Source organism: Pholcus phalangioides, unplaced genomic scaffold (assembly GCF_987345545.1).
Source record: "Pholcus phalangioides strain wild (caught in Gottingen) unplaced genomic scaffold, Ppha-v1.0 ptg000008l_1, whole genome shotgun sequence".
Lineage (NCBI taxonomy): Eukaryota > Metazoa > Arthropoda > Arachnida > Araneae > Pholcidae > Pholcus > Pholcus phalangioides.
Window position 1 is genome coordinate 43,859,734 of NW_028301601.1, and position 27,842 is coordinate 43,887,575.

General features: G+C 34.5%; 1 protein-coding gene across 1 annotated transcript; it reads left to right on the forward strand.

Annotated features, from left to right (window-relative positions):
• Nucleotides 1-102: 102 nt before the first annotated feature.
• On the forward strand, nt 103-27,243 carry LOC149084328 (peroxisomal acyl-coenzyme A oxidase 3-like). Its single transcript, XM_089234693.1, has 16 exons — nt 103-124; nt 539-683; nt 3,659-3,892; nt 4,021-4,095; nt 8,792-8,881; nt 9,634-9,866; nt 12,104-12,194; nt 12,671-12,853; nt 14,986-15,111; nt 15,794-15,914; nt 16,081-16,203; nt 16,399-16,503; nt 17,296-17,450; nt 22,699-22,831; nt 23,889-24,043; nt 24,379-27,243. Exons 2-16 carry the CDS (start codon nt 555-557, stop codon nt 24,481-24,483), a joined length of 2,058 nt encoding a protein of 685 aa, XP_089090819.1. The 5' UTR covers nt 103-124; nt 539-554; the 3' UTR covers nt 24,484-27,243.
• The last annotated feature ends 599 nt before the right edge of the window (nt 27,244-27,842 follow it).

The following is a 27,842-nucleotide window of genomic DNA, read 5'->3' on the forward strand; positions in this document are numbered from 1 at the left end:
GAATTCGCCCCGAAAGTTTTTGGACCTCGGCCCAGGGTTAGTAAAGAAAGCCGGAAAGGGTTTTTTTTGTTTTTTGGTTTGAATAGCATTTACATAAAAAAAATAATTTTGTAATATACAAAAAGTAAGTTTTTCATCATGTTATATTCTTATTGTGTTCAAAGCATTATCAAAAAGCATTCATTTAGGTTTTCGACAGTTTAAACCTGTTTTTGATGCTTGTCATGTCAAAAACCCAACCCTGGTTTAAAGCAAACAGACCTGCCTTGGGCACGTGCTCCGTTTGCCCAAGGGAGGGAACAGGGCCGATGGGATCTAGAACTCCGGGTCAAACAGGGGTTTTGGATCAATTCTAGATTTCCAACAATGATTTTTGTTCAATGTGCTCATACATTTCAATTTGTCCAAAGGAGGAGAAAAATATACACTATATTCGACTGATGTCTTAATCATATGAATTGAGAACAATAAATGGTGAAATGATAAAATTATTAATGAAAATATTTAATGAATTTGAATTTTTCAATTTGTCCAATAGACACCAGGAGATCACTATGGGACCTCGTGAAGATGCTCCATCAGCTTTCCCACCTGGACCATTGGATGAATATCGTAAACGAGCAAGTTTTGATCACCACAAAATGAAACATGTTTTATGGAGTGATGAAATTATTCATTATCAAGTAATATGTATTGCTTTTTCCTAGTTGTATGTGGGTCATTCACATGAAATCTGACCAAAAAAAAATTATAATTGGAAAGAAAAAAAATTGAAATTAAATGTCAACCAAAAAATTCTTAAGGACACTTCTTTAATTAGTAATAAATGAAATATAGTCAGCAGCGAAGCTTGTTCAAAATTTCACGGGGGAAGAACTCATTAAAATTTAACCATGTTAACAAATAGACAAATCTGGCGTGGTATTTTGCCTACTTCAACACTTGATATTTATGCTTCACACTCGCAACATGTTCCATGTACAGTATTTTAGTAGTTTATTTTCAAATTGGACAATTGGAAATAAGTGTAGAAAGCTGTTAAACAGCCGCTGGAAAGAAAGAAATGTAACTTGACTTTGTGCTCGAGGTGAACAAGCAACTTTTGGGGGAACGCTAGTCAAACTGTGAGACAGAGAGAGGTTGGATTGAGAAATGACGTAGGAATGTAGTCCTATTGAGATTACACATGTTAATGTGTTAAGTTCGAAAATAAAGTTTGCTTTTGTAATCGTTAGAGAGTAAGCCTGGAATTCATTGATTCGAAGCAGCGGTCACTTCATTTGGAGTCAACACAAGCTGCCAAAATTGCCTTGGACTTCATAGGCATACTCTGAATAATTTTTTTTGTCAATTGCATTTTCACTTATTTATTTTTCATGACATAGATCTGTCTATGGTACGTTTTTCACATGTAGAGAAATTGGTATAAGAAGCCTTGTCATCATACTCCAACATACTTGATGATATGAAGGAGAAGAAATGGCAAACACAGAAATCACTGTTATTTCAGAAAACATCGCCAACAATCGCTGCACCCTCTTTTAAATTCCCTTCTACCTCTGTGTCACCCTGCTGTTCTCATGCTGTTGAATAAACGAGATATACAAAAAACCTATGGTTTTGGTTATTCACGAATTTCCCATATTCGCGGTCACCCCCAGAATGTAACCCCCGTGAATATGGGGGGGGGGCTGTATATTTTATAAATTTACTGAAAGAGTTTTTCATAACGAATCTTTTCATTTTTCTACATTTTTTTTCATAAAAAAATGCAATGACACCTGGTAACTGCGTATTTTGTATCATTTTCCATTTGAGTAAACAAACTAGTGTTTCTTGGGGGTGGGCATATATATATACCTTGGTGAAGTCAACCAACTTCTCACCTTTCTCAAGCTTTTTAATTAATCTAATTTTTTTAATGACAGTTAATATGTATTAGGTTTATGCTTTCATTTCAACTGTGCAGACATTGCATGCACAAGCGAAACAACAGAGATACAGACAAGACACTATCACAAATGAAGGAGACTGAGAATCAAATTGAAACAAAAACTGAATTGTATAGATATGATGAATGGATTACAATACAGAATGTTGTTTGGTATTGTTTTCGCTTTAAGCAGCAGACACATGTGGCCACATTTTCCATTTCTCCACATCTGCAAGGAGTCAACAGCCTTCATAAATAAGATATTTATAGGTGATTATATAGTCTCTTGCAAACTTCAGAGGAGACCTACGTGCAGTAGTGAATTAAACCAACGCTGTTGTTAAACCAACCTTAAAAAACGTTGATGTAGTCCCTTGAGGCCAACAGCATATGTTGATTTTTTTTTTCATTTGTGTTCCTCTGTTTGTCTTCGTGTTTTTATCCTGTCTGTGCATTTGTGGAACATGTTTGTACATATATGTGTTTCCTCTAAAAAGAGCGGTCTGAAACAAAAAAAACCTCTCTTTTAAGAAAACAAAAATACTGGCAAGAAAACTCTGTACTAATGCACATAACTGGGTTATCGAGAGTCTATTGTAATATTTTTTTCACATTCTAGTGTCATATACATCCTGGAAAGTCAATCTCCATTATAAATTCATGTTATTTGAATCTTAACTGTTTCTCGCATGGGCAAATGCCCCAAAACTGGCTGCTTTTTATATTATAAGCACAAGCTAATTTCCCCTCCTCATGTCGAAAATCAAGACGTTAAGGATGTTGGTACACTGTGAATTCACTATCATATGTGTGTCTGTTAATAAATCAATATATTTTCATCAATAAATCAATATATTTTCATCAATGGATCAATATATTTTCATCAATAGATCAATATATTTTCATCAATAGATCAATATAATTTCAATTTCTTGCTTTTTAAAGCAGTTATCGTAAAATATTGTGCTCAGTCAATGCAATAAAATTAAAAATTTTGCTATCAAGTGCGATCGCACCTTTTGCACCTGCTCAAGTCTAATTTTGAATTTGACTATTTGTTTAAGTTGTTCTGGTTAGGACAACTGATGCTATGCCCACCAAATAAATTAACATAAATTCAAAAATTACCTTTCTTAAAAATAAATTCATATTGAGCGTTAAATAGGTTATCAATTTAATAATGAATTAAGGTCAAAGAATAAAAATATTAAATATTACAAAGAAAAAAATATGACAAGAAAAAGGACAATGAAGAAATAGAAGGTGTTTTTTTTTTCCTTTGAAATGTCTTAGTATGTTTCTTTGAATGCTTTTTAATATTTCTATGCAAGTGTAAAAAATAGATTTTTAATACTTTATCTTAACTTTTTTACTGGGATTTCTCTATAAAAGAGGGTAAAAAAATTATTGCTTAATGCTATAGTTCAGGGGTTCTGAAACTGTGCGCCACCAATCTTTCTCAGGGCCGCTTCTCCACAGCTCCCCTGACAAAGGTTTTTTGTAGTTTCTTTGTTCACCTGCTCTGGAAAGCTGCAGATAAGCATTGATTATTGAAAGGGGGCTCCGTGAGTGTAAAAGGTTTGAGAACCCCTGCAATTCTAAAAAGTTATAGCATGGATGAATGAAATAAATATTTCAAATTAATGTCTTTTATTTTGCCATCAAAAAAGTTCCTTAAGATAGGGGGACTGATATAGAAATTCTGTGGTATACTTTTCTTTCTAGGATTTGGTTTATAAAACATTAGAAAAAGAGCCCTTGTTTCAGAGGCCTCTCACTGAGGATCTGAGCTGGCAAGAAGAGCACCATCTAGGTTTTAAAAGATTCAAGAAATTGAAAGAACTTGAGTTTCTCACTCCAGAAGAACAATTCCGAAATGCAAGGCAATATTTTGCTGTTGGGAGGGCTTTATATGAGGCTGATTCTGCTTCATCAGGCAAACTGTTACTGTCCTGCATCGTAAGTCTGAATTTTACTCATTAAGAACGATTTGTAACTTCATTTCATTCTGAATAGGGAACATCATTGAAACTGTGGATGAATGATACACACATTCTTGTTTGAATATTACCAAATCTTTGTTTCAGATTCCAAAATTCATGCTGTCTTTTAATCTAAATGAGGATAATATAGATTTGATTGAAAAATTCGAAAGTCTTGAGGTACATCATTTAAGATTATTTATCATTTCTATCATTTATATGTCTCTTTTGGTTCATACTTATTAGCAAAACATCATTTTACTGCGTGTGACACTGTTTTTTTTTAAATTTGCTTCATTCATATTTTGATGCATATAGTTGTATTTATTGGATTCTCCACAATCTTCCTAATTCCTTGCTGCGGGAAAATATTTTAAAAAATAGGAAAATGCAGATGGCAGCACCAGCAGGTCATAAAACTACAGGGTTCGTACGGGTCAGGGAAAACCGGGAAAACCTGGAAAAGTCAGGGGAAGAAAATTTTACTAAAAAAAGTCAGGGAAATCAGGGAAAATGGCCCATTTTTGCTTTAAAATCTGGAAATTTCAGACAACGACCTGGAAAATCGTCACGACTGCCGTCTGATCGGGAAAAAAGATTGATCAAAAATAATAATGAGGGGAAAAAATCCGTGGGGAAGAAAAAGGGAATTCCGATAACATCGTAAATATTGATAATCCGTAAAATATTGCAATATATCGCAAAAAAAACGTTAGATACTGCCAAGGAGGAAGGAGGATTTCGTAAGTCCGCTTGGAAAAGCGTATTGCTACGACTTTATCGTAACTTTTTCCTAGTGCTTCCCCAGAAACATCATAACTACGCATTGTAGAAAGCCATGGAGGAAAGAATAACAGGAGGTGACATCAGGAACGAAAATTGAAGCCGTTGTGGCAACCCTATGGGCTGACGAGTAAGCCCAAACAAACTGCTCTTTTCCCTATACTTAACATGTGTTTTGCCGGATCGAATTCTCTTAAAATATTAATAACTAAATAAATTTAAGCACCATGACCATTTAATGCGTCTTCAGGTGATCTACATGATCCAATAATGGGGAAAGATAAAACTTTATCCTTGTATAAGGGGTATTTATATTTTTAATTTATTTTTGAAAGGGGAAGATCATTTTTCACTCTCAACTCGTCATAAGTTCAGTGCTTCAATTTATTTTAAAAATTCGATGTATGTCGATGTATTCCCATAGACATTAATGTCTATGGGAATATGATTAATTAAAATAATATGAAGCTGCAATAAAATGTAATTTCATAATTTTTTTCTTTTAACTGTTTATCTTGCCTTTTTGTTTCGTTCATCATTATGATAGATCCGGGACATTTCGAAAGTGTTTGAGGCCCGTGGGCGCTCGTCTTAAGCTTTACATGAAGAATTTTGATTTCTGAATCAATCCTGAGATGCTGGAGCACCTTCTGACAGGGCCGTAGCTAGGATTTTTGGCACCCGGGGCAAACAGCATTTTGCCGCCCCCGTGCCTCAAACATGGGCGGAGATACAGGGGGAGGGCCGTGGGGGGCAAAGGTGAAGTCGACTGATCTAATGTATATATGAGCTGACATCATCATCATCGTGCCCCCCCCCCAGCAATAATGACCTTGCCTCCCCAGACTTCCAAGTCAATCTCCGCCTATGGCCTCAAAGTGCTGGAAGTGCTCGAGCGTCCTCCGCCACTGTGTATTTATGGTTTTGCTGCCTGTAGGCTGTACGAATTTCGCCATCTTCCGTTCCACTCTCATATTCTTGAATACGTATTACTGAAAATATATGCCACCCATCCGAACTTTCCGCTATGTAGATGTATTGAGAAAAAAATATTAAAAAATAAACTTTTTTTTCTACAATATTTTAATATAAACAGCTGAAAAGCGTTATATATGCTAATGTTTTGCATATATAATATGTTTTTCGCAAAAAAAGGCAGATTTTTTTTCAAACACCGCTTGTTCAAGTGTCTTTAAACATTGTATTTCTCTCAGCACTGAGGTGTTACATACTTTGGCCTAATTTTTTTTTAATTAAAATGCCAAGAAGAAATTTTGTGGCACAAGATATGGGTAAATTTTGGTTATTTTTGCAAAAGGTTCCATGTTGTAGAAGTTGATATTCGAAAACAAATAAAAACTAAAATTGTAAAAGCTCTCGTTCAATTGTATAAATATATCCAAAGAATTTGAGAAAAAAAAATCGAGTTCCTAAAGTGAATAGTAAATTTTTAAATGATTTTTAAAAACGGGGATGTTTCTCATAGGAAAGCATGGGAAGCCACGGTTTGTTTGGGCTTACTTGGTCCCTTTAATAGAGCGATCACTGGCTTCATCTGGCAACCCAGATTCCCCATGCTTTCTCAACGGAGGCGCACCTCCTGTTATTCTTTCCTCCATGGTAGAAAGCCATGGGTGCAAAGCGCAGTTGCGATAATTTCGTAAGTTGACTTCAGTTAGGAACGGTGAATGAAGCATGTGCATATTTTGATTTCCACGTGGGTATTTTTATTTGAAAACAATACGTTGTAAGAAAACTTGTCTGAGCGGATCGTCAGTAGGATGATTGGATCGAAGCAGTCAAAAATGACCCGTATGGTGGCAGCTTTGCGGTAAAACTCGCAACATGGGCAGATAAGTCATCCAGAACTATGCCAAGCACGTGAAATCAGAGTTCAGTGAACAACCCCCAATTGCGTAGCTTCTCGATTCTAGCGCTTACGCGAGTGCAAGCCAACTGTAAAGAATTTTGATGCAGTGAAACCAACTACATCTTTGACTAATTATGTCACAAAGGAAACAACTGTAAATCTTGTGGGCATTGAAATTGCCTAAAAGGGAAATCTTTCATTCCTTAATTGTGCTCCATTTTTCTTCTCCATCAGGTGTATTTGAAAAGCATGAATGTGTGTAAAAAAATCTGCGATAATGATGTCATTATGATATTGTAATTAAAATTATTAATTTTATAATTAATATAAATAATTTTATAATTAATATAAATAATTTTATAATTAATATAAATAATTTTATAATATAAATAATTTTATAATATAAATAATTTTATAATATAATTAATTTTTTCTAAATTTTTATTAATTTATATAAATTTTTTGATTTAAAAAAAAAACCTGGAATTTTTTTAAAATTCGACTGGAAAAGTCAGGGAAATTTTTTTACGAAAATGAGTATGAACCCTGAACTATCATCACTCTGACAATATAAATTCAATAGGGGCCACACATGCACTCATAATACACAATCTGGCATGTACCGATACGTTAGAAATTCTGTAGAGGAATGTGTATGGGGTGCAATGTATGTAGAGATGTAAAGTTCTCGAGAATAATCTTGGAGAATATTCTCATCAAGGAGAATATTATCTGGAAGGACTACTATTAGGACTACTACCTATAAATAACTTGGGAATATTCTTATTCTTGATGAGAACATTCTTCTGTTATTTATAATATAAATATGTATAATATCCTTGAAAATATTCTCTGGAAGGACTGCTTTTACAAATTACTGGGGAATATTCTTATCGAAAATAATAAGAATTATTCTCAAGTTATTTATAATAGTCCTTCCAGGGAATATTTTCGGATATTCTCCTGGATGAAACATTCTTTAGTTGTTTATAATAGTATTCCTTCCAGTGATTACTCTCAAGAATATTTGTAATAACATTCATTATAATAAATAATCTCTATAAATAACTTGAGAATAATTCTTATTATGTTAGGATAAGAATATTCTCTGGTAATTTATGTCCCCCATTCCTCTTCCCGTCAAGAAGACGGAATATTGAAGTATGTGGTCCACGATATTAAAGTTTTAAAGCAAGAAAATAAAACCAACATGGATGAATTGCACAACTTGTGCAAAGAAATGCGAATGATACAGAATTTAAGTGTATGTAGATTGAAGAAAAAAACAGTTCTGTATCTTCTTGGAATGAAGAATTGAATAAGAATAATAAGAATTGTCTCCTTTGTCAGTCAACTTCGAGTTTTACACTTTGCATTGAACTAATTTCTGAAAATTTATCTAATTTTAAATAACTTTTTAAGGTTTTAATCTAAAGGTTTTTAAAATCTTCATAACCAAACTTTTAAAACCTCTCATCATTACTAACAGAATATGAGATAAAATCATATATGATCATGAATATTCTCAAACTAAAAGTTGTCATTGGGGGTGATTATGTTAAAAAAAATTTTGTTTTAAATGTTTCAGGCAATGAAAACCGGTTTATATTTCATAATATAAACAAAATTAGCAAAAATAAATTAAATTACTTAAAAGAAAAATGAATATTCTCAATTATTTTTCAATTTTTACATCCATTTCTTCTCTGAGAATATTCTCACCTTACATCTCTAAACATACATACGGTTAAGTAGTAGTAGTAGATAAAATATGAGACAGTAACTTCTGTTTCTTAGGCACTGTACGAGTTCCCTAATTGAAGATATAACATTCAAAGGAGTGTTTGAAGAGAGCTACAGCCTTCTTTAATCTTCTTTTTTCAAAGCAGTGGCTATGATTGGTGTGAGGAACTTTCTACATGATAAAGCGATTAATTTACTTTCATAGGGATTATGCAGGAAATTGTGTATAGATTCCCTGTCATGACAAGGAGATAATGTAAGTTGAAGGTAAGGGAAATGGGCATGGAATAATCAACTACATTTATTTTAGCCTTGTTCTAACTGACTTAGTTGAAAATTCCCCCCAAGCTCTATCACAAGATGTTTTCTATTCAAAACATTTATAATAACTTACTTTCATGCTAGTAAACATCTAAATATTAATGCTCAAACTTTTTCGATCCTAGAATATATAGATTCCTAATCCCCTAAAATCCATAGTTTATAGGTTGCTTTGCGCTGACAGAAATCAGCCATGGAAGTAACACTCAGAGAATGAGGACAAAAGCCGCATTTGATCCATGCACTCAGGTATGAATTCAATTCTTTCACTGTATCTAATCAACCAAATGATATGTGCATTTCAAATATTGCTAGTGTTTAGGTTTTTTTTTTCTTTAAACCCATTGGTGGTTGACTGAAGTTGGTTTTCTGTGATTCCCAACTTTGGGGCGCGAATGCAACCTGATCTTGCCATTATAAGTAAAGGCTCGCAACAGACCTACAAAGGTACAAATATTCAATCATTACACTTCACTCAAAATTTGAAGTATAGATGGCAGCAGTGAAAAATCAAAACACTGGATATTCACTCAGACTGTTAGGTATGTGCACACTCACATTTCCAACACAACTCACTCAAATCATCTATAGTGATAGATCGGTGTTGTGCTTAGTTTGAAAGCAAGAAAAAATTTAGGATACCTCCAATAGTTTTTCGGTTTTTGGAAATTTGTGAAATTGCATTTGCACTGATCTGTGCAGAGAGACAAATAGCAAACATATATAATTGCACATCTCAGACATTCATCAACATGTTTACTATATAAAAAACATATACATAAAACACTTTCTAGTTTTTATGATGCTAGTACAACTAGTAGTAGTTGTCATTATAACAGCCAGGTTTATTAGCTTAATTTGCCAAAATTTTCATTAAATATTGAATTTCTTATAGTGTGTATGTAGCTGTGCAGTTTCAGCTCAATTTTTTTATTTATTTGTGCTCTATAACTTCTCCCTCATTTATTTATATATTTTACCCAATGGTTTTCTTAATGTAGGAGTTTGTCCTTCACACTCCCGATTTCGAAGCCAGTAAAGCATGGGCCGGAAATCTGGGACAATTAGCGACTCATGCGATCCTGTATGCTCAGCTGTATTCTTCTGATGGCCAGTGTTGTGGTCCATATCCTTTCATTGTTCCTATTAGAGATCCAAAAACTCTTCTTCCTTTCCCAGGAATCACAGTAGGGGATTTTGGACCAAAAATTGGTATTAATGGATTGGACAATGGGTATGCTTGTCTCTCTATAAACACTTCTTTCAAAAGGGAAATGGTTTAGATATTTTACAAAAATTTTAGTGTCTAGAATACTTGTTTGTTGGTGTATTTTCAACTTTTTTTAGAGCATTTATACTCGAGCATCTGCTTTTCATGTAGCTTTTATTACACAGCAGAATGAAAATATTTTTGTATGATTGCTGAGCTCTTGATGAAAGAATTAGGTCTCTAACTTTAAAAAAAGTCAGACCATTGGGTGTAGTCTACTGGTTCTATCACTATCCTTGGAAGCCATGCACTTACAATACCAATGTATTTTGTTCCAACGTAGCTACAAAACTAACTCATTTTTGATGAAAATAAGCATCATGTGAATAATATCATTAGACGTATCATTTTCGGCACACCTTGAATTTTAAAAACAACTGGTGTTGTTTTTACTCTGAGGCTTAGAAAATTTGTGATTTTTTTTTTATCAATTTTGGAGGTCTCGCATCATACCCTGTTTCAAAAATTTTAGATACTTCTTAGTCCTAAAAAGTTATAAAAAGTTGTTCTGACAGGTACGAAAAACTCCAAACGTTCTAGTGTTAATAATAACATAATAACTGATACAAGTCGTTTGTTTCATTAAGAGTAATTAATCCTGAATCCCTAGACTTGTAACACAAGCATTTAACATTAAAGGTAAACTTTCTTTAACTTATAGTGACTTACTTCTGACATACAATATTTATATGTTTACCTCAATAAAAATAGTACTGGCAATTATTTAAGACCAAGTGTGGGATATATCTGTATGCCGGTGGTAAAGGGTTCATTTTATTTTCAATGTTCGAATAATGAAAAGTATGTAAAAGTAAAATATGTATATAAAAGTAATACGTAAGTAAAAGTACAGCAAATATTGATTTACTTTGGTTACACGAGACAGAGGTATAGCACGCCAGAGAGGGTGCAAATTTCACCCTTCATCCCCTCTATCAATATTACTAAGAGGCACCAAAATGTGTGCATGCCCTGGCTGACTAAGAATATAGTTGCAGCGTTGAGCAGTTAAACGAATATTACTGCACTGAATTATACTGAGGCACGAGAGTTCTGGTAAAAAACAGAGAAGTTAGTTTTTGTATAAAGCCTTCAATTCTATGTGCTAATTGCTGATTTGAATAATAATAGATACTGTATCAACATAAATACTCTTCGACTTGAAATTTTAATATGGAAAGTGAGAAAGTCTAGAGTTTGCTCGTTTTTTTTACTAAAATTGATTAAATCTGTGAAAGAATAAAAATATGTGAATTAATCAAAAACATGATCAACCTCATGTAAGTAGGAATCACATCAATAAATGCATCCACCAATCGTGCGTGCAAGAAACAATCTTGTCAATGGAAAGTTTTTCATCTAGTTGTGTGCGATGCTGAATAATCCTTTGGCTGTATATTGAATGACTTGAGAAACCTGCACCATATTTAATACTGGGTCGCCAGCAGGCATTTACTTAAGGAGTGGGGGGAAGCTATCATGAATAAAAGCACTCTACTAGAAAAATTAATATTTTTCTTGTAGATTAGTGGATTCGTGCTCAACATCCTTTCATGTTAAATAAACACATGATTTTTGGTGTTCATATCTCGTGCTTGCAGTTCCTTTCTTATTGTTTGTTTGTTAGTTTATTCATTAATGCTGAATTAAATTTGAGAGATTAGATGAAAAAATATGCATTCTTAATGATTAACAAGATTTTTTTTTAATTAATAAGTAGTCAGTAAAATAAAATAAAAAAACCTGATTTAAATAAAAGAATTAGATGTTTTTTAAGTCATGACTTTTTTATACTCTGTTATAAAACAAGCAAGCTGTATAGAAACATACACAAAAAAAGAAAAATCCAACTGCCTAAAAGTATAGAGAATAATTGAGGCCAAACCTAAACGTTGTATAAATGAGAAAGTATCATAAATTAGAGTCGTATAAACGAAATTCTACTGCAAATAAGTGATTTCCCAAATTCTCGAGAAATAGGATTTCCCAATCCTGATAACTCCAAAGTGTGTGGAATTTGGAAACTCTAGAAAGATACACAAAAAAAGAAAAATCGAACTGCCTCTCCTGTAAAATTTCTCTTTTGTGATATGGTTCTCTTTATTTCCGACATACAGATATGGAATCCTTAAAAGAAATATAAATGAAATTATTTTAAAGGAACATTCGTTTTAATGTTTTGCGTTAATTTTCATTTACAGGTTCATAATGTTCAAAAATTATAGGATACCGAAGAAAAACTTGCTAATGAAATCAAAAATCCTCGATGCTGATGGTAGAAAAATTCTATATGTGAGAGCAATTTTTTTTTTCTTTTTCACAATAGCATTTTTTTTTTGCTTATAGCATGAATGTCATATCCTTTATTTGTTGCATCTTTTATATCTATCTGCATAATTTTTCTCATGTGAAACTCACACTTGAGAGGTTGCTTTTTTTTGTATTAGTATTGATTCCCCCCCCCCCAAAAAAAAGAAAGTAATTAGGTAATTATGAACCCCAAAGCAGAATATACCGAAATCTGTGACATACGTTGCAGAACAATCAGTGCTACTGCAGAACAATTTGGAAGAATTTTAAGGAAAAAATGTAGAAACACTGTTATGGAGATTTTTACAACAGAACATTTCCATTTAACTGAGGGCTCATGGCAGACCAATGCAAAACATTCTGCTTTGGGGATTATGAAGCTTTAGTATTTTTGATGTTTAGTATTTTGGATGACTTTTCATTCTCATTTCCACATTAACACTAGCCTCTCGTTGCAGGAGTCAAAAAAACAATCAAAAGAAGCCTTTTCATCACTATCACTTGTGAGGATTGCCATATTTGGTCAAAGTGTTATTCTTTTGAAGCATGCCACGGCTATAGCTCTAAGATACTCAGCAGTGAGATGTCAGTTCGGGCCAACTTCAGATGTCGAACTTCCTGTCATTGAATACCAGACTCAAGTGATTATTTAAGCTAACTTAGAGGGGGTTTTCTTGAAAACTGAACTCATAATCAGTTTTATAATAAACTGTGTTTATCAGTTACTTAATTTCTTAAGCGCAGTATTTCCATTGTAATCTTGGAAATTCTTTTCTCAAGTTCTAGCATTGTTTTTATATGGGCTAAGTAAATGTTATGACTGTCTGGCAACTGTTTAGTCCATGAACTAACTTCCAGTTTAACAGGTTTCATAGATTGTTGTCTTAAAACGATTACTAATCTGTTCATTGGTATCATTTATAGCAATGGTTCTCAACCTTTGGAAGCCCATGGCCCAGTTAATTTCTTTTTTGTAAATGGAAGGCCCAGTGATACACAAGACTAATGCGTAAAAATGAAACAGTGAACCCCTTGCAGCCTGGTGTGACTGATATCAGGATCCAGTGGTTGAGACAGTGATCTAGAGTATTGATTATTCATATGTGAGTTTAAAATAGCCATACAAGCATTGTTTCCTGGTGGCGGAAGACTGATAGGGCTCAAATCTCGAGACCTAGAGTGAAACTTGTAGTTTTTTATACTGTAAATTTGCTATAAGGGCATAAACAATGTGTCTGGACACTATAAATTTGCTATAATTTGCAAAAAAAATATTCCATGAGCCTGGCTTCGAGTTATGTGAAGCCTGCCTACAAGTGATTTTTTCTAATCCAAATGAGAATTTTGAAAGAACCTATATTAGATTTTTTCTCACTGTAGTTTGTGTCCCCAGACGAGAGTCTTCCACTTTGGCCAACTGCCAGAGTCGAGAATGCTTGCTTGGAAAATGAGAATTCTAGATAGCCCTCTGAACTTTCAACGTTTGCAGAGGTTAATTCGATTCCTGGACCGCAACCTACATCTACTTCACAATAAGACACGAGCTGCGGGATCAAGGGGACGCAATTCGCGCTCGGAGGACCCGTCTTACGAGCCAACAAGAGAGGTAACACGGTTACCTATTAAAAAGTATAATTTACGGCCAAGAAGACATGCATCGGTTGTTTCACCGACATCTAATAATCGATACAATTTACGCCCAAGAAGACAAGTGTCAACTGTTTCATCCTTTTTCCGGCGGGTGTGAATGAAATGGAGATGCCGGACATATGGACGTCAATTTATATCTTATTACAGCTTGATTGCCGAGATTGTTATATTCTAGATTGGATAAACTCACTTCCAGATTCTATCACATACAAGACAAAAATTATCTTTGATTATTTATATAAGGACTATTACGATTACGGACTGATTATCTGTGGAGGATGCTATATGATCACAATTTGTACGATTATTTATTCCAGATTATTTATTGTATATATGTATATCATTGTTATTTTCACATAAATTAATAAATTTCCGGATACACCCATCCCCCGGGAAAGCTTCGATATCTCTCTGAGATGGGAAGCGGGGTGTGTCCGGTCCTTCAATGTTCAATGTAGTTTGTTGCAAAAATGTACTTTCGCTATATAGTCTCTCTTATGATTTACATCAGAAGAATAAACAATCAGCGTAAAAAACAAACGAATGTACATTTTCTTTATTCCTTGTAATTTTACGGTCCTTGCATTGACTATGGTTTTCCAACAATGAGATGCAAATGTGAGCCAGTCTCCTATTTAAAAAAGCCTTTCCGCAGAGAGCAGACAGACCTTCAACATGATACTTACGTAACATGAAAATTCAAACATTTACCATCTTAACTTCAAAACATGGAAGGCAGGTGGCAGCACCAACACGAACATGAAACAAACGCAACCCTGACAACATAAATATGTTAGAGGCCAACATACACTTAGAACACTTATTCCAGCATGTATCGATTTGTTAGAAATTCTGCAGAGGAATGTGTCTGAAAAGTATGTAGAGTCAAGTAGTCACAGAGCAACCTCACTACAACCATACTCGATATAATGATAATCCCTCTACACTCTATGGACTTTTAGTCTATAGAGTATCGTCATATTGAGGTTTCACTGTATTTATATTTGAGTGTATATATTTGTGATTCACATAAAGTACATTTATATTGAAAAATTTATCTATTATTTATTAATTATTTTTTAAACATTGACTAATATGTTTCAAATTCTTGAAAATCTTGCAGCAGTGGAAACTCTTGCCGTACCTTGCTGCCTCATATGTTTTACTCCACTTCCATTTGAGTGTTGAAGATAATTATATTCAATTTTATACAGATGTTCTTATGTCTGATACGAAGAATTCCCAAAAGGTAACATATTTCATGTCTTCTGGGGTTGTCATAAGTACATAAAAATAAATATTTCTGCAGATTTTTTTGTGCATGTAACTTGTATTATGAATTAGTGGTTATATATTTTATGTAAAACAAGGGAGAAGAAACTTTCTATGAAGAATGCATTCATTCAACTTAATTGTTATATTAAATGCCACAGGAATTCTCAATGTATCAGTGCATTTGTTTTATTTATTGAAAATCTCATATTTGTTACAACTAGAAATCAAGTCACATGAAGGGAAAAGATTAATTATATAATATTTGTTCATTCTCTATTATATACATAAGTAGTTAAACTTATCAATTTTTTTTTCAACTTGCAGTTATTGAGAGTCCTATAAGTTGATTTTTTGGTAAATGTTTTATGCAACGCTTGTTAATTTTTATCAGTGAATTGACTTTTTTCTATTGGTATATGTGGAGGGCTCCGAAACCAATCATTGTAAGTTAATGAACATTAAAAATGAGATAGAAGAATCTTTTAAAGGATCGTTTTATTGTGTGATCAGTATAAGTTGTGCTGTTGCAATATAAAGTTAGTGACGAATGCTTTGGCAACTGAAAGTTTTAACAACGCAGAGGCACTTGCAATGTGAAAGAAGAAATGCCCTGAGTGACTTCTGAGCCCCCCATTTATACTGTGTTTTATTTTTAGCTTGAAGTGGGAGCATATATTCATGCTTTAAGCTGCTGCACCAAAGCTGTTTCAACTTGGATCGCCCGAGACTGTGCACAAGAATGCAGAGAAGCTTGTGGAGGCCATGGCTATCTAAAAGGTTATTATAGTATGACCTTTTTCTCTTTTAACCGAAAAAAAGCAAAGATATATTTAAGTGTGTGAGGGAAAACAAATTTTCTTGGAAATTCAATTAGCTTTCTATCATTTGTGACACTTGTTTCTCCTTCATTTTCACTGATGTTTTATTTATTTCAACATCTCAGCCTCTGGATTTGGAAGGCTCTTAACAGAAAGTGATGCATCCTGCACTTATGAAGGCGCTAATAATGTGATATTGCAGCAAACTAGCAGGTATCTTCTTGCTGTTTACAGGAAGAAAACTTTGTGTAAGAAAGTTTTCTTGTTGAAGAGATTATCAGTTTCAAAAAAAATTATTTTTTTTCTTCATTTGTTTTTTTTTTTTTTTTTTTTTTGTTGCTGTATATTACTCAAGAGTTATCTTTTTTCTCATTATTATTATTACGGTATTTAAAAGTTATACTTTATAAAAGTTTTTGATCCTGAGTTTTTTTTCTCATTAGATAAAGAGGATCCTCCAGAATACTTAACAGATTTGGAATTCATCAGAAACTATGATGATGTTGTTAAGACCAAGTTTTCTTCATCTTCTGAAATGCCATGCAATGGTTAGCTGTACAAAAACGTATACAGTGCAACCTTGATACAATGATACTCTGTGGACCAAGAAAAAATATAGCTATAGAGGGATTATCATTATATTCAGAGGCATCCATTTAATGTTTGGGTATAGAAATTTCCAAACAAGACTTGAAAAAATATCATTCTAGAGGGATTTTTATTGTTATATCAAGTATCGTTATAGCAAGATTTCACTGTATGCAATGCATATATAAATTCATGGGTCCAAAGATATTTTTTAATGTATTGGAAACAGAAAAACAGGTCGGGATTGCTTTGTTAAGAATTTGTATGTAAATAACTAAAACCATAAGAACTATTTATATTTTTTATCGAGGCTGAATGAATAAGAATAACAAAGAAGGCATTTAAATCATGAAGAAATCAAAACCTATCTGATCTCAACATGATTCTAATCAAGTTTTCATTATGCTTATTATTCATGTTCAAAATATTAGCTTCCCTCGTTACTCATCTTTGATCATTAGAAATGACATTATTACAACACTGTTGCTCATGTACTGTGAGGGAATTTTTTAGTCTTTTATCTGAGAAAGTTTTCTATTCTAAAATTTAAGTGACCCCCAAGCATATTTTGATTGCTACTAAATTTTTGTTGCATAATTTTTTTGACACAATATTTTATTTTCTTTCTTAAAATTAAAAAATGCTAGTTTGTTACGTTTTCATTGTAAATAATGGAGAAAGCATTAATTAATATTTTTAAATGTTATGTCTCTACTAAGTTGTTTTAACCATTGTTCTGATTTCACTTGCAGATATCATTGATGCATATGAATGGCTCGTTTGCCACTTATTAAAGCAAAGTTCCGAGAAATTAAGTGTTGAGATGAAGAAGACTCAACTTGAGTTTTGGGCTTTAAACAACTCCCAGGTTTATCATTGTCAAACTGCTGCTATCGCTTTTTTCCATGTAATTTCTTTTTCCATATTTCAAGTGCCAACAATATTCTCCATATGTCACTAAAACTAATAGCTTTGTCAAAAATTGTAAAGTAATTCTACTAAAATCTAGAGGGTTGACTAATTTTTTTGTTTTCTCCCCACACTTCTGTTTGATTTGTTAATCATATCCTATTAAGATGAATTTCATTTCAAAGCTTCCTCCATGTGCCAACTTTTTAAACTGTAATTTCATATCTAGTCCAGCTTATTTCAAAACAAGACTACTTTCGCAAAGACTACTACCAGTGTTTTGGGTGTTAACGTTGAAAATATGATAATTAAACTGTATAACTTTTTTTCCATATACACAGTATGAATGGAAGACCTGAAAGAATTTTGTGAGTTCATATAGAATTCCATTCATTACTGTCGCATACTAAAGATGGTTGTTTTTGCTCACTGCTGCGCAATTTGGCAATGCATTGAGTGGTGGTTTGAAAAATGTGTGTATGTTAGTAAATAATTAATTAATAAAAATTGATTGTGCCACCACCAGGGTTGGAATTAGAAGGGAGCAAGTATGTACAGTATGTTGCTGATAACTCTCATTGATATGGCAGTCACAAGTAAAGGCAAGGGACTTACGGAAATGTATGAATTCAATTTTGGAGGAATTGTGAGACCAGATTGCTTTACAGGCAGAAAAACTGAGGGCTGTGACACTAAGATTATAGTTAATATTAAAGAAACCAGACATAGCTCCACCTTTGCTCTGATATGGAATATAAGCCCATATATATCTCGTAAGGTTGGGATTGTCTCTTCTAGGGAAAAGTGTTTTCAGTGTTAGTCTAATAATTTCAATCGGTTTTACGTTATGCACTTCAGCATAAAGCATTGCTGTGAACTTTTACTAAAAATATTCAGAATTCTTGGAACGAATTAATTAATTTAACATTGCTTTTGTTTTTCCATAGAAATCAATTTTGGCTTCTGAACAATTAGGTTTACAGACTTTTGGAACAAATTAGTAAGTCTGTAAACCGAGGGTCGATTACTCCTAGAAGCATAGACGTTATAATATGAAACTAAGAGTACTTAAGTCACCCCCCTAGTAATTTATGAGTACATAATGTAACGCATTTCACCACTCATGGCATATGCCTTTCAATCACATATATATATATATATATATACAGAACGACTGACAACGACGGCTCCCATACTGATGTTTTACTCTGTTTTGAGTCACTGTGTAGAAGTACTGTGATAATATTTTCATAATATATATTGTTAGTTTGCAATTTTTCACTAATACCCACCACATGAGAGTTTGAAAATGTCCCAATAATTATTGATGGGTGTCCCAGTTTTTCACAACGATTTCTGGGATTTGTCCTGGTTTTGCAAGTACCTCATCTGGTCACCCTAAGAATGACCAGTTGCATACTACTTAGATCTGGTCATGCCGAATTTCTTCCACGGAAAGTGATGGCCATTCCAGAAACAGAAGAAAAGTTCACCCCTGAAACCGTCACTAGTGATGACCAGAATCGGAACTGTTCTCCTACCAGAGTCAAAAGGCATGAAGAGGAAGATTCAACCTTGTAAGAAAACAGCACATGGAAATGCTGATGCCCTGATGAGAGGACCACGTCCACAGAACAGTCACCATTGTCTCAAGGCAGAAGAGAAGTAAAGGCCAATGAACCCTATAGTGAGACAGAGATAACATCTTAAGTCTCAAGCAAAGAATGATCCTTAGAGCAACGAGAACACCGGAAGTTTCAACTAGAAAGACCTAACATACGACCAATAATGGACTTGAAAGAATTTACCAGGAAGAAAACAATGTGGCAAGACATTCCCTCTTCCAGTCCGATAACCAAAAGATACTGGGTGCTATGGAGCTCCCTGGAAATGAGAGATGGTGTGCTGTACCACAAATGGGAGTCAGAGACAGAAAGACGTTCAGATGGCAACTCACCCTACTTAGAGGCTGTGTGAAAGAGATTTTGAACAAGCTGCATGGAAGCAGCAACCTGTGGCCATTTCGGCTAATTAAGACTCTCCAGAAGGTTTGTGAACAATTCTATTGACATGTCCAGGACTGATGTGGAGGAGTGGTGCAGGAATTGTGATGCCTGCACCGCTTGCAAGTGGCCTCCGAAGTGCACCCAGTCCCACCTTCACCTACAATGTTGGTGCATCATTCAAGAGAACCACCCTAGACATACTATTACCATTACTGAGAACCGCCTGTGAAAGCACTGCATTTTAGCCATCACAGATGTTCAAACACAAGATCTTCGGCTGCCAGGTGATCTGATGTTTGGACAACCGCTAAATGCCTCTCTCTCTTCCACCGAAAAAATATGTTGAGGGACTCCAGGAGCGCCTCGAAGATGTGCATCGAATCTCCAAATACTGGTTCAACATCAGCTTTGAGAAGATGAAGAACCACTATGATGTAAAGGTGACATCTCACCACTTCAAGGAAGGAGACCTCATGGGGCTCTGGAATCAGAGACACCAGAAAGGACTGCCTGAAACTGCAGACCTCGTGGGAAGGACCCTACAAAGTTGTGAAAAAAACTAAAGAATGTCGTAGTTCAGATTCAAAAGACACCATTATTGAAGTGCATCTGGTCTACTTCAACAGGCTAGCTCCTTACTATGGTGAGTGAACAAATGCGGCCTGCTGATTTGAAGACTGAATTACCAGGGACGAACAATTCTGAGGGGGGGGGGCAATGTTATGAAAATTATGTAAATAGTCCTTATTTATCACTTATTATATCATTCTCATCTGTAAATAGTCATTATCTTATGTGAAAATAAAAAATAGCCATCTCTGTAAATCTCACCAAATTGACGACAAACTTAGCACATTTGGCAACAGTGCCGATAAGTTGTGAATGTCATGACGCCAAAAGATCTTTCTTGAAGCTCCCTGACTTTTCTGTGACTATACAAAAGCACCACCAGAAAAGAATTAGATACAGAGTTCTGTTGAGTTTTCTTGAAGATGAGATCTCTTGTACGTTAGAAAAGTTGCTCTCTGATTTTATCGTGTTTCGTCAAAATCTCTGCTTGTAAATAGCTGTTCTGTGAAATGAATCTTTGTTGTCCTTTGAATTACTTTGTACTTTGCCATCTCGAGTGCTTGTGAGAGGTATTATCCAGAACAAAACAAACAGATTTTTGGAATCATTTCCTGAAGCATTAAAAAACCTTTTTAGGAGGGGTTTTTCAAAACATTTATTTAATACTCAATATTTATATTGTTCCAATATGAGAAGTATAGCACTGCAACTGTGTTTTCTAAAAAACTAGGAAAGAGATCACGAATACAAAAACTGTGAAGATGAAATTCAAGAATACGAGGGCCGACTGTAGAAAAATAAAATCATTCATTTTTTATGATTAAAAGCTATCTCTTATTTTGCAAATATAAAACATTTTGCAAACCAGTGGCACAAAATATTGTTAATAACAATTATATATAATATATATACATGCAGAAGTTGGACAAAATAATATGAACACCTGTGAAGTGAGACAAAATCTTTATTAATAGGCTGTTGGCCCTCCTTTTGCATTAATTACAGCTTGTACCCGTCGTGGGATGGACAAATACAAGTCATGCACCAGTCACAGGGATACGTAGCCACTCCTCCTACAAAAAGGTCACTAATTCAGAACGTGTCTTTGGAGTTGGAAACCTACTGCATAGTTTGGCCTCCAAAATACCCCACAAAGGTTCAATTAAGATCAGGGAACTGAGTGGGCCACAGGAGGTGTTGCAGTTCATCGTGTTCGTCAAGCCAGTCTCCGACAATTCCAGCAGTGTGAACGGGCGAATTACATCTTGGAACACAGGTCGAGAATTAGGGAACTAATATTGCACCATTGAATGAAGATGGTTGGCCAGAATACTGACATAAACCGATGCTTTAACCCGCCCATCCAGGACAACAAGTGGGCCGATACCATGGTGAGACATGATGCCCCACAGCGTCATTGATCCCCTCCATACTTAACAGTAGAAAAGAGACAGTCAACATCATAAGCTTGTGCTGGCGTTCTCCAAAGGTAAACACATCTGTTAATCTGGAATAATGTGAACGAAAATTCATCTGACCAGACATTCCACCATTATTGTCGTCCAATTCCTATGTTCGTGGCACCATGTTTGTCTTTCCAAGGCATTGCATGGTGTCACCAATGATTTTGGAATAGTTGCTGTACCTTGTATGTTTGCTGCATGCAGTTCACGGCGGATAGTTTTTGTTGATACACCTTCCTGTAGATGTGTGTTCATCTCAGATGTTATCTGGGATGCTGTTATCTTGTGCTTTCTGGCCACACAATCCGCTTCAAAACCCTTCTGGGTCTATCAGCCATCTTCAACTTTTGGCCACTGTTATGCTTGGTAGATGATGTCTTTCCCTGTTTGCTATAGACTGTCATTACCATCGACACAGTACTTCTCTCGACACAAAGAAGAGTGGCCGTTTTCATTACTGTGGTCCCGGCAAGAAGGGCTCCAACAATCATGCCTCTTTCAAAATCTGAGGTCAGCCATAACAAAGTTTTAACGCCCCAATATGCATCGCATCCGAACGCTATCACTGCTACAACTAGACTGGTGTGTGCACATTATCGCCCACTAAGTGGAACTCCTCCACACTAGAGGGTGCCGTATACGACAGGTTCTCTCGAGTGTTGTTTTTTGCACAGGTGTTCACATTATTTTGTCCAATCCCTGTATATATATATATTATGTATTATAACTGTTTATATAACCTTATTTTTGTGTTCATCATTACCTTAATTAAATGACCGCATGATTTAGAAATTAAAAATAAAGGCCTTATCTGATTCATTAAATTCAGATTTGACTGTATTTATGATAAGAGAAATATGTTAAATTTTATTGAACCCTTAATCTTGAGACTAGTTGTGTTCACATGAGAAATAATTTAGAAAATAATGAGAAGAATAAAACTCCCATATGTTTCAACATGATGAAGGAATATGGTGTTTTTTAGACAAAAAATCTGTTTCGTCACAATATTTATATTGCATCTGTTAAAATTTAGAAATTATGCATCCATTGCTAAAAGATCGACAATCTTTTGAAAACAGTTGTGCCCCCACTCCAAATGCTGTTGTAAACATTTTTTAAATATTCTTTTATTTGTTGTGTCATTCATAATATCATTTTTATATGATTATCATGTATCCCTTTTTTCCATTAAATTTTTTTTCAGCTTGTAGCGATCAAAAGATTCAGAAGCTTTTTGGACCAGCAAAATGATCCCAGTATCAAAAATGTCCTCGTGAAATTGTGCACACTATATGGATTGTGGACCCTAGAAAAATTCTTGCATATTCTTTACAGTGGTATGTTTCCAAAAAATAAAATTAATTGTATGTTTCCGTGATAGAATCATTTTTATAATCCGTGGTGGATATAGGTAAACATTGATGAACTTGTTTGTGTTCCTAGTTGTATGTTTATCTAGTTAACATTGAAAAACTAAAGATTATGATACAGTGGTACCACTCAATCAATTGGTTCAATTCATTCTTGAAAACCGCAACAAAATAAAAATCAATTTACATTGCAGAGAATGGTGAATTAAATAGAAGCAGCTTTTCTTACAAGGCAAATACATAACATATTGCAGTCCTGAAACTGTGCCACTGGTGGAAGAGTAGTCATAGTGACAGACTTACATTGTGAGAACCTGGGTTCGAACCCCATCATCGCCACAGTGATGGTTGGCTGAAGTTGGTTTTCTGTGGTTCCCAATTTCGAGCCAATCTCTCCTTATAAAGTCTCGCCACAGAGAGCAACAGGCCTACAAGGGTTCAATTATTCAATCATTGCACTTCAGAAGTCTGAAAAATGGATGGCAGTGCAACACTACACAGTAACAAACTTCTCATTAGGTTCGCAATACATACACGCACATTTCAACATGTATCAATTCGTAGAAATTCCACAGAGGAATATGGACAAGGTGCTTGTGTGGTTGGTTTAGTATTAGTAGTCCTGAAACTGTCAGCTTTGATTTATTGAAAGTTCCCAAGCTTTCATTCAGCGATACTGCATCCACATACATCGTCTTTGTGTAAATTTCAAGCTCTAACTTGAATTTTTGATTGTAATTTGTGTTGATCATTACAAATCCAGTGATGGTCTTTTGGTGGATTTTTTTCCCCTTCCATGTGCTAGCATGTCATAGGTGAAAAAAATTTACAACAAAATTGAAGGTTTTTGTGCAGTTATTTTCTGCTTGTAAGTACTACTTTATATTTACTGTTAAAATTAGAATAATTGTTTTTTTTTCTTTTTTAATATTAACAGAAATTGATTTTAATTATATTTAATTAAATGGTTTAGGTGTATTTTGTTTTTTTACTTCTTTCAATGATTTATTTATTTGTTTTTAAGGTGGTTATTGCTCAGGAGAAAACCCCCACCTGATTTTCAAAGAAAACATACTGAAGCTTTGCCAGGAATTGAAAGATGATGCGGTTGCTCTCGTTGATGTCATTGCACCACCAGATTTTATTCTAAAATCAGTTCTTGGAAGAGCAGATGGACAGGTTGCACTTTTCTCTTAGGGGGGAAACTATGGGAGAATCCATATATCATATTAAAATAATCTAAAAATTCCTATAAAAATTTCATATACTCTGCAGTTTTATAAGATAGTGTATTTGAAACAGAAATCTGATGATTTATTTGCTTGTAATCAAATGTATGGGTGTGTTTAATTTGCCCGTATGTAATGTTTTCTTATTTTCTAAAAATAAATGAATTGTAAGACCCATCTCTCTGATTTCAAATGTATTAGTTCTTTAAAAAATATACATTAACAAATTATCAGTGAGATCATGTTTCATTTATTCACATCATATATGATATTATTTCTTTTCAGGTATACAAGGGACTTGAAGAGGCAATTATGGCTACTCCTGGTGCTCTCCAGAGGCCTCACTGGTGGCAGGAATTTCTTGAAAAACCTGTACTGTCAAAAATATGAAAATGTTAAACAGTTTTTTTTTTTTTTACAATGTTCCTGCAAGTTGTTGCGTTCTATGTTAAGAGTTATTTTATACAATTTTGTTTGTGATTTTTTACTGATAATGTATCGAATATTGATAATTTATATATTGATATATCAAATTTTTTTGCATAGTTTTTATAACTAGCCTTGTAAAGTTCTCGTTTAAAAATGATCCAGTTTCAAGGAAATTTTTTTTGTTGCTAGAGCAGTTTCTCAACCTTTTGAAGTACGCAGCATCCTTGGGAATAACATTAAAAACTTGGGGCACCCTTAATGGAATACAGAATACAGTTCACTATAACAAAACTCACTGAATAAAAGTACATCAATAGAGAATTATGTGAAACTTATGATTGATGCTTAGAGCATAGATATTTGATATCAGGACTTTCAGTTGACAACGAAACATGCATATCATCCTCAAGGTCTTGCAGTCTATTTCTTTCTTTGTATTTTATTGTTGCCATAGCAGAGAAGGCATATTTGCCTAGATATGATGTTGAAAAGGGCAAAAGTGTGCTAATTGCTTTCTTCATTACATTAGAATACTTCTCTCTCAGTCCAAGCCAAAAAGCAGCCACCTACGCCTCACTCTTGGTGAACTTACCTTGATTGTATTGTTGGAGAGAGGAACTTTATGCCAGCAATATATGTACATTACATGTGAGACTTTAAATGAATAATAGGGTTGCTAGAAGCAGAGACGTACTCTGGGGTGTGTGACAGGTGTGGTCGCACCAGTCCCTGTGGTTTGGGCGGCACTTATGGCAATTGATGCGAGAAAAAATACATTTATCAGGTATATATCTATTGTAGTAACGAGGTGTCTGAGCTTCAACTGATTTAATTCTTAAATTTTCATCAGTTATGGAAATTATTTCTCTCATTAATTCTCTCTGAATTTCTATGAATTCTGGAATTATTTCTCTCATTTTTATTCTGAATATCCATCAATTCTGGGTTTTGTTTTTCCTCATTAATTCCCCGGGTTTTGTTTTTCTCATTAATTCCGAATTTTTATCAGTTCTGTGTTTTTTCTCCAATTCTAAATTTTCATCAGTTCTGGGATTTTTTTTCTCTTGGATTAATTCTGAATTTTCATTATTGAGTAGATATTTTTCAGCATTCTTGTATATTCTGTAATAACGCATGAATCTCTTTACAAGCCTGATGCCCCTCTTCCCACAAAATCTGTATATAAAATCGGGGCCAAGGAGCCCCAAAATTATTTTCGCACAGGCCCCGCATCTGATAAGGGCAGCCTTGGCCAGAAGCTGATGAGGACAAAAGGCACAGAAATTGTTAAAAGGCAATTCTTAGGATCACTTCAATATGCTATATTATTTTGGTTGATAGTATTGTTCCGTCACACAGATCTCTCAGGTAGTTCTTCACCAGGGACTTGAAGACGCATTAAAAACTGACAAGATGGAGGATTTGAGAGTGAAGAAATGCTTTTATTTACAGCAACTATAATTCCTGCTAAAACTACAGCAGCCTTTCGAACACACATCTTCTCTCTTCAAATTCTTCTTGCAATCACATGCCACTCGTACCTTACATGTGTTAACAAGCCTTTTCAAATTTTTACCCTTCGTAACAATATTTTGCAATAGGGAAGAGGTGGGGAGAGGGAATTCTCCCATTTCCTCTCTTGCCAAGAGTAGCTAAATACAGAGAAAACATTTGAAAATGAGTTTTATTTGGTTTTGATATCTGCATAGCAGTGGTTCTCAAAATGTGCCTCATGGCTGCTAGGGTGTTTAGTTATTTGTGAAAGACATTGTGAAGAGCTGCCGATGTTTATTTACCTCATCTATGCTTTGAAGTTATTTTTTAAACTCTTCTGAAGTGCCACGGGTGTATAGTATGACGTCTAAGCCGCTGTGGTGGTCAACTGGTCCCTGAAGTTAGTTTTCTGTGGTTCCCAACTTGGGAACTGGGCTGAGGTGCAAATGCGAGCCGAACTCCTATTTAAAAAGTCTCCCCGCATAGAGCAACAGTTGTACAACTACAACGGTATATTATTCAATCATTACACTTCACGCATGTTTAGAAAAATTGAGGACAGCACTTCACATAAACAAACTTCACGGAAGGTTCACTACACGTACACACACATTCGAACATGTACCAATTCATTAGAAGTTCCACAGAGGAATATAGACTAGGTGCGTGTGGTTTAGTAGTAGCAGTACGACGTCTAAATTGTATCCCAGACTTATGTAGCTTGTGATCGAGATGACCACCTCTTTCATGAAATATTTTTAAACATTTATAATCATAGAAATGGTGCAGAGGAAATATGTTTTGTTGTCTGAAAAGTGGAAATGTATGTGGCAATCTCATCTTATTTAGAATGAAACATATAAGAGACTTCTGTCCGAAAAAAAAGCATTTCCTTCAAACATTTTATACCACAATTTAATCTAGCTACTGATTTTGTTTTACTAACTTAAAATGAAGTAGTTTTAAAATTGATATGGAACACCTATTTTTGATAAAACAAGATGTCCTGATGTTGCGACTAAATTCCAAACTCAAAACGTTTATATATTTTTTCCAAAAAAAGTTTTGTATGGAAGAAAGTCCCTAGATACTCAAAAATCTCTACTGCGTTAGCAATCAAAATTGTTTTTATACTGTTGTTGTGAACTTTAAATTTTATTTTGTAATTATTGAAAAATATTGATAGTTTTATTAATGTTTTGAATAAAAAAGTTTACTTATACACAATTTTTTATTTCAATATTATTTGCAAATCTCAATTTTGGCTGGCATTGAGGTAAGTAGCATTGAGAAATTGTTTGGCTCTGTGTTCAACTGAAGGTTATTCATGTAGCTAATGTGTATCATTTGGGTACTATCTATTCGTGCACTATAGTCAGACAAAATTACCATAATGGTGGGATCAACAATCTGTGCATTTTGTTGGTAAGGGGCTCTGAGAGAAAGGGTTCTTCGGTTCCAGCTTGTGATAATGGCCAAGTCCCCACATCTGTCAGACAAACCAAGACTTTTAGCTGGACCTCTAATATTGCTTTTCTGGTGAATATGCTTTTATTCAAGGATAGAATACTTACATGTTCTCAACCGGTGTGCCGCAGGCCTGACCGGGAAAACAAGAGCCTACCCGGCACAGGTGCAAAAGAGCCTCCACGATGATCTCTTGTACTTTCTTTGAGGGTTAGTTTGTAAATCGCAGTAAACCTTTCCTTTCAACCGGGGAAGCAAAAGCGGATTTAACGGCGTACGCGAACCCTGGGCCCCGCAAAACCCAAATTCTACACTTTTTCTAATTTCAGGGGCCCAATATTTTCTGCTCCCGGGGCCTC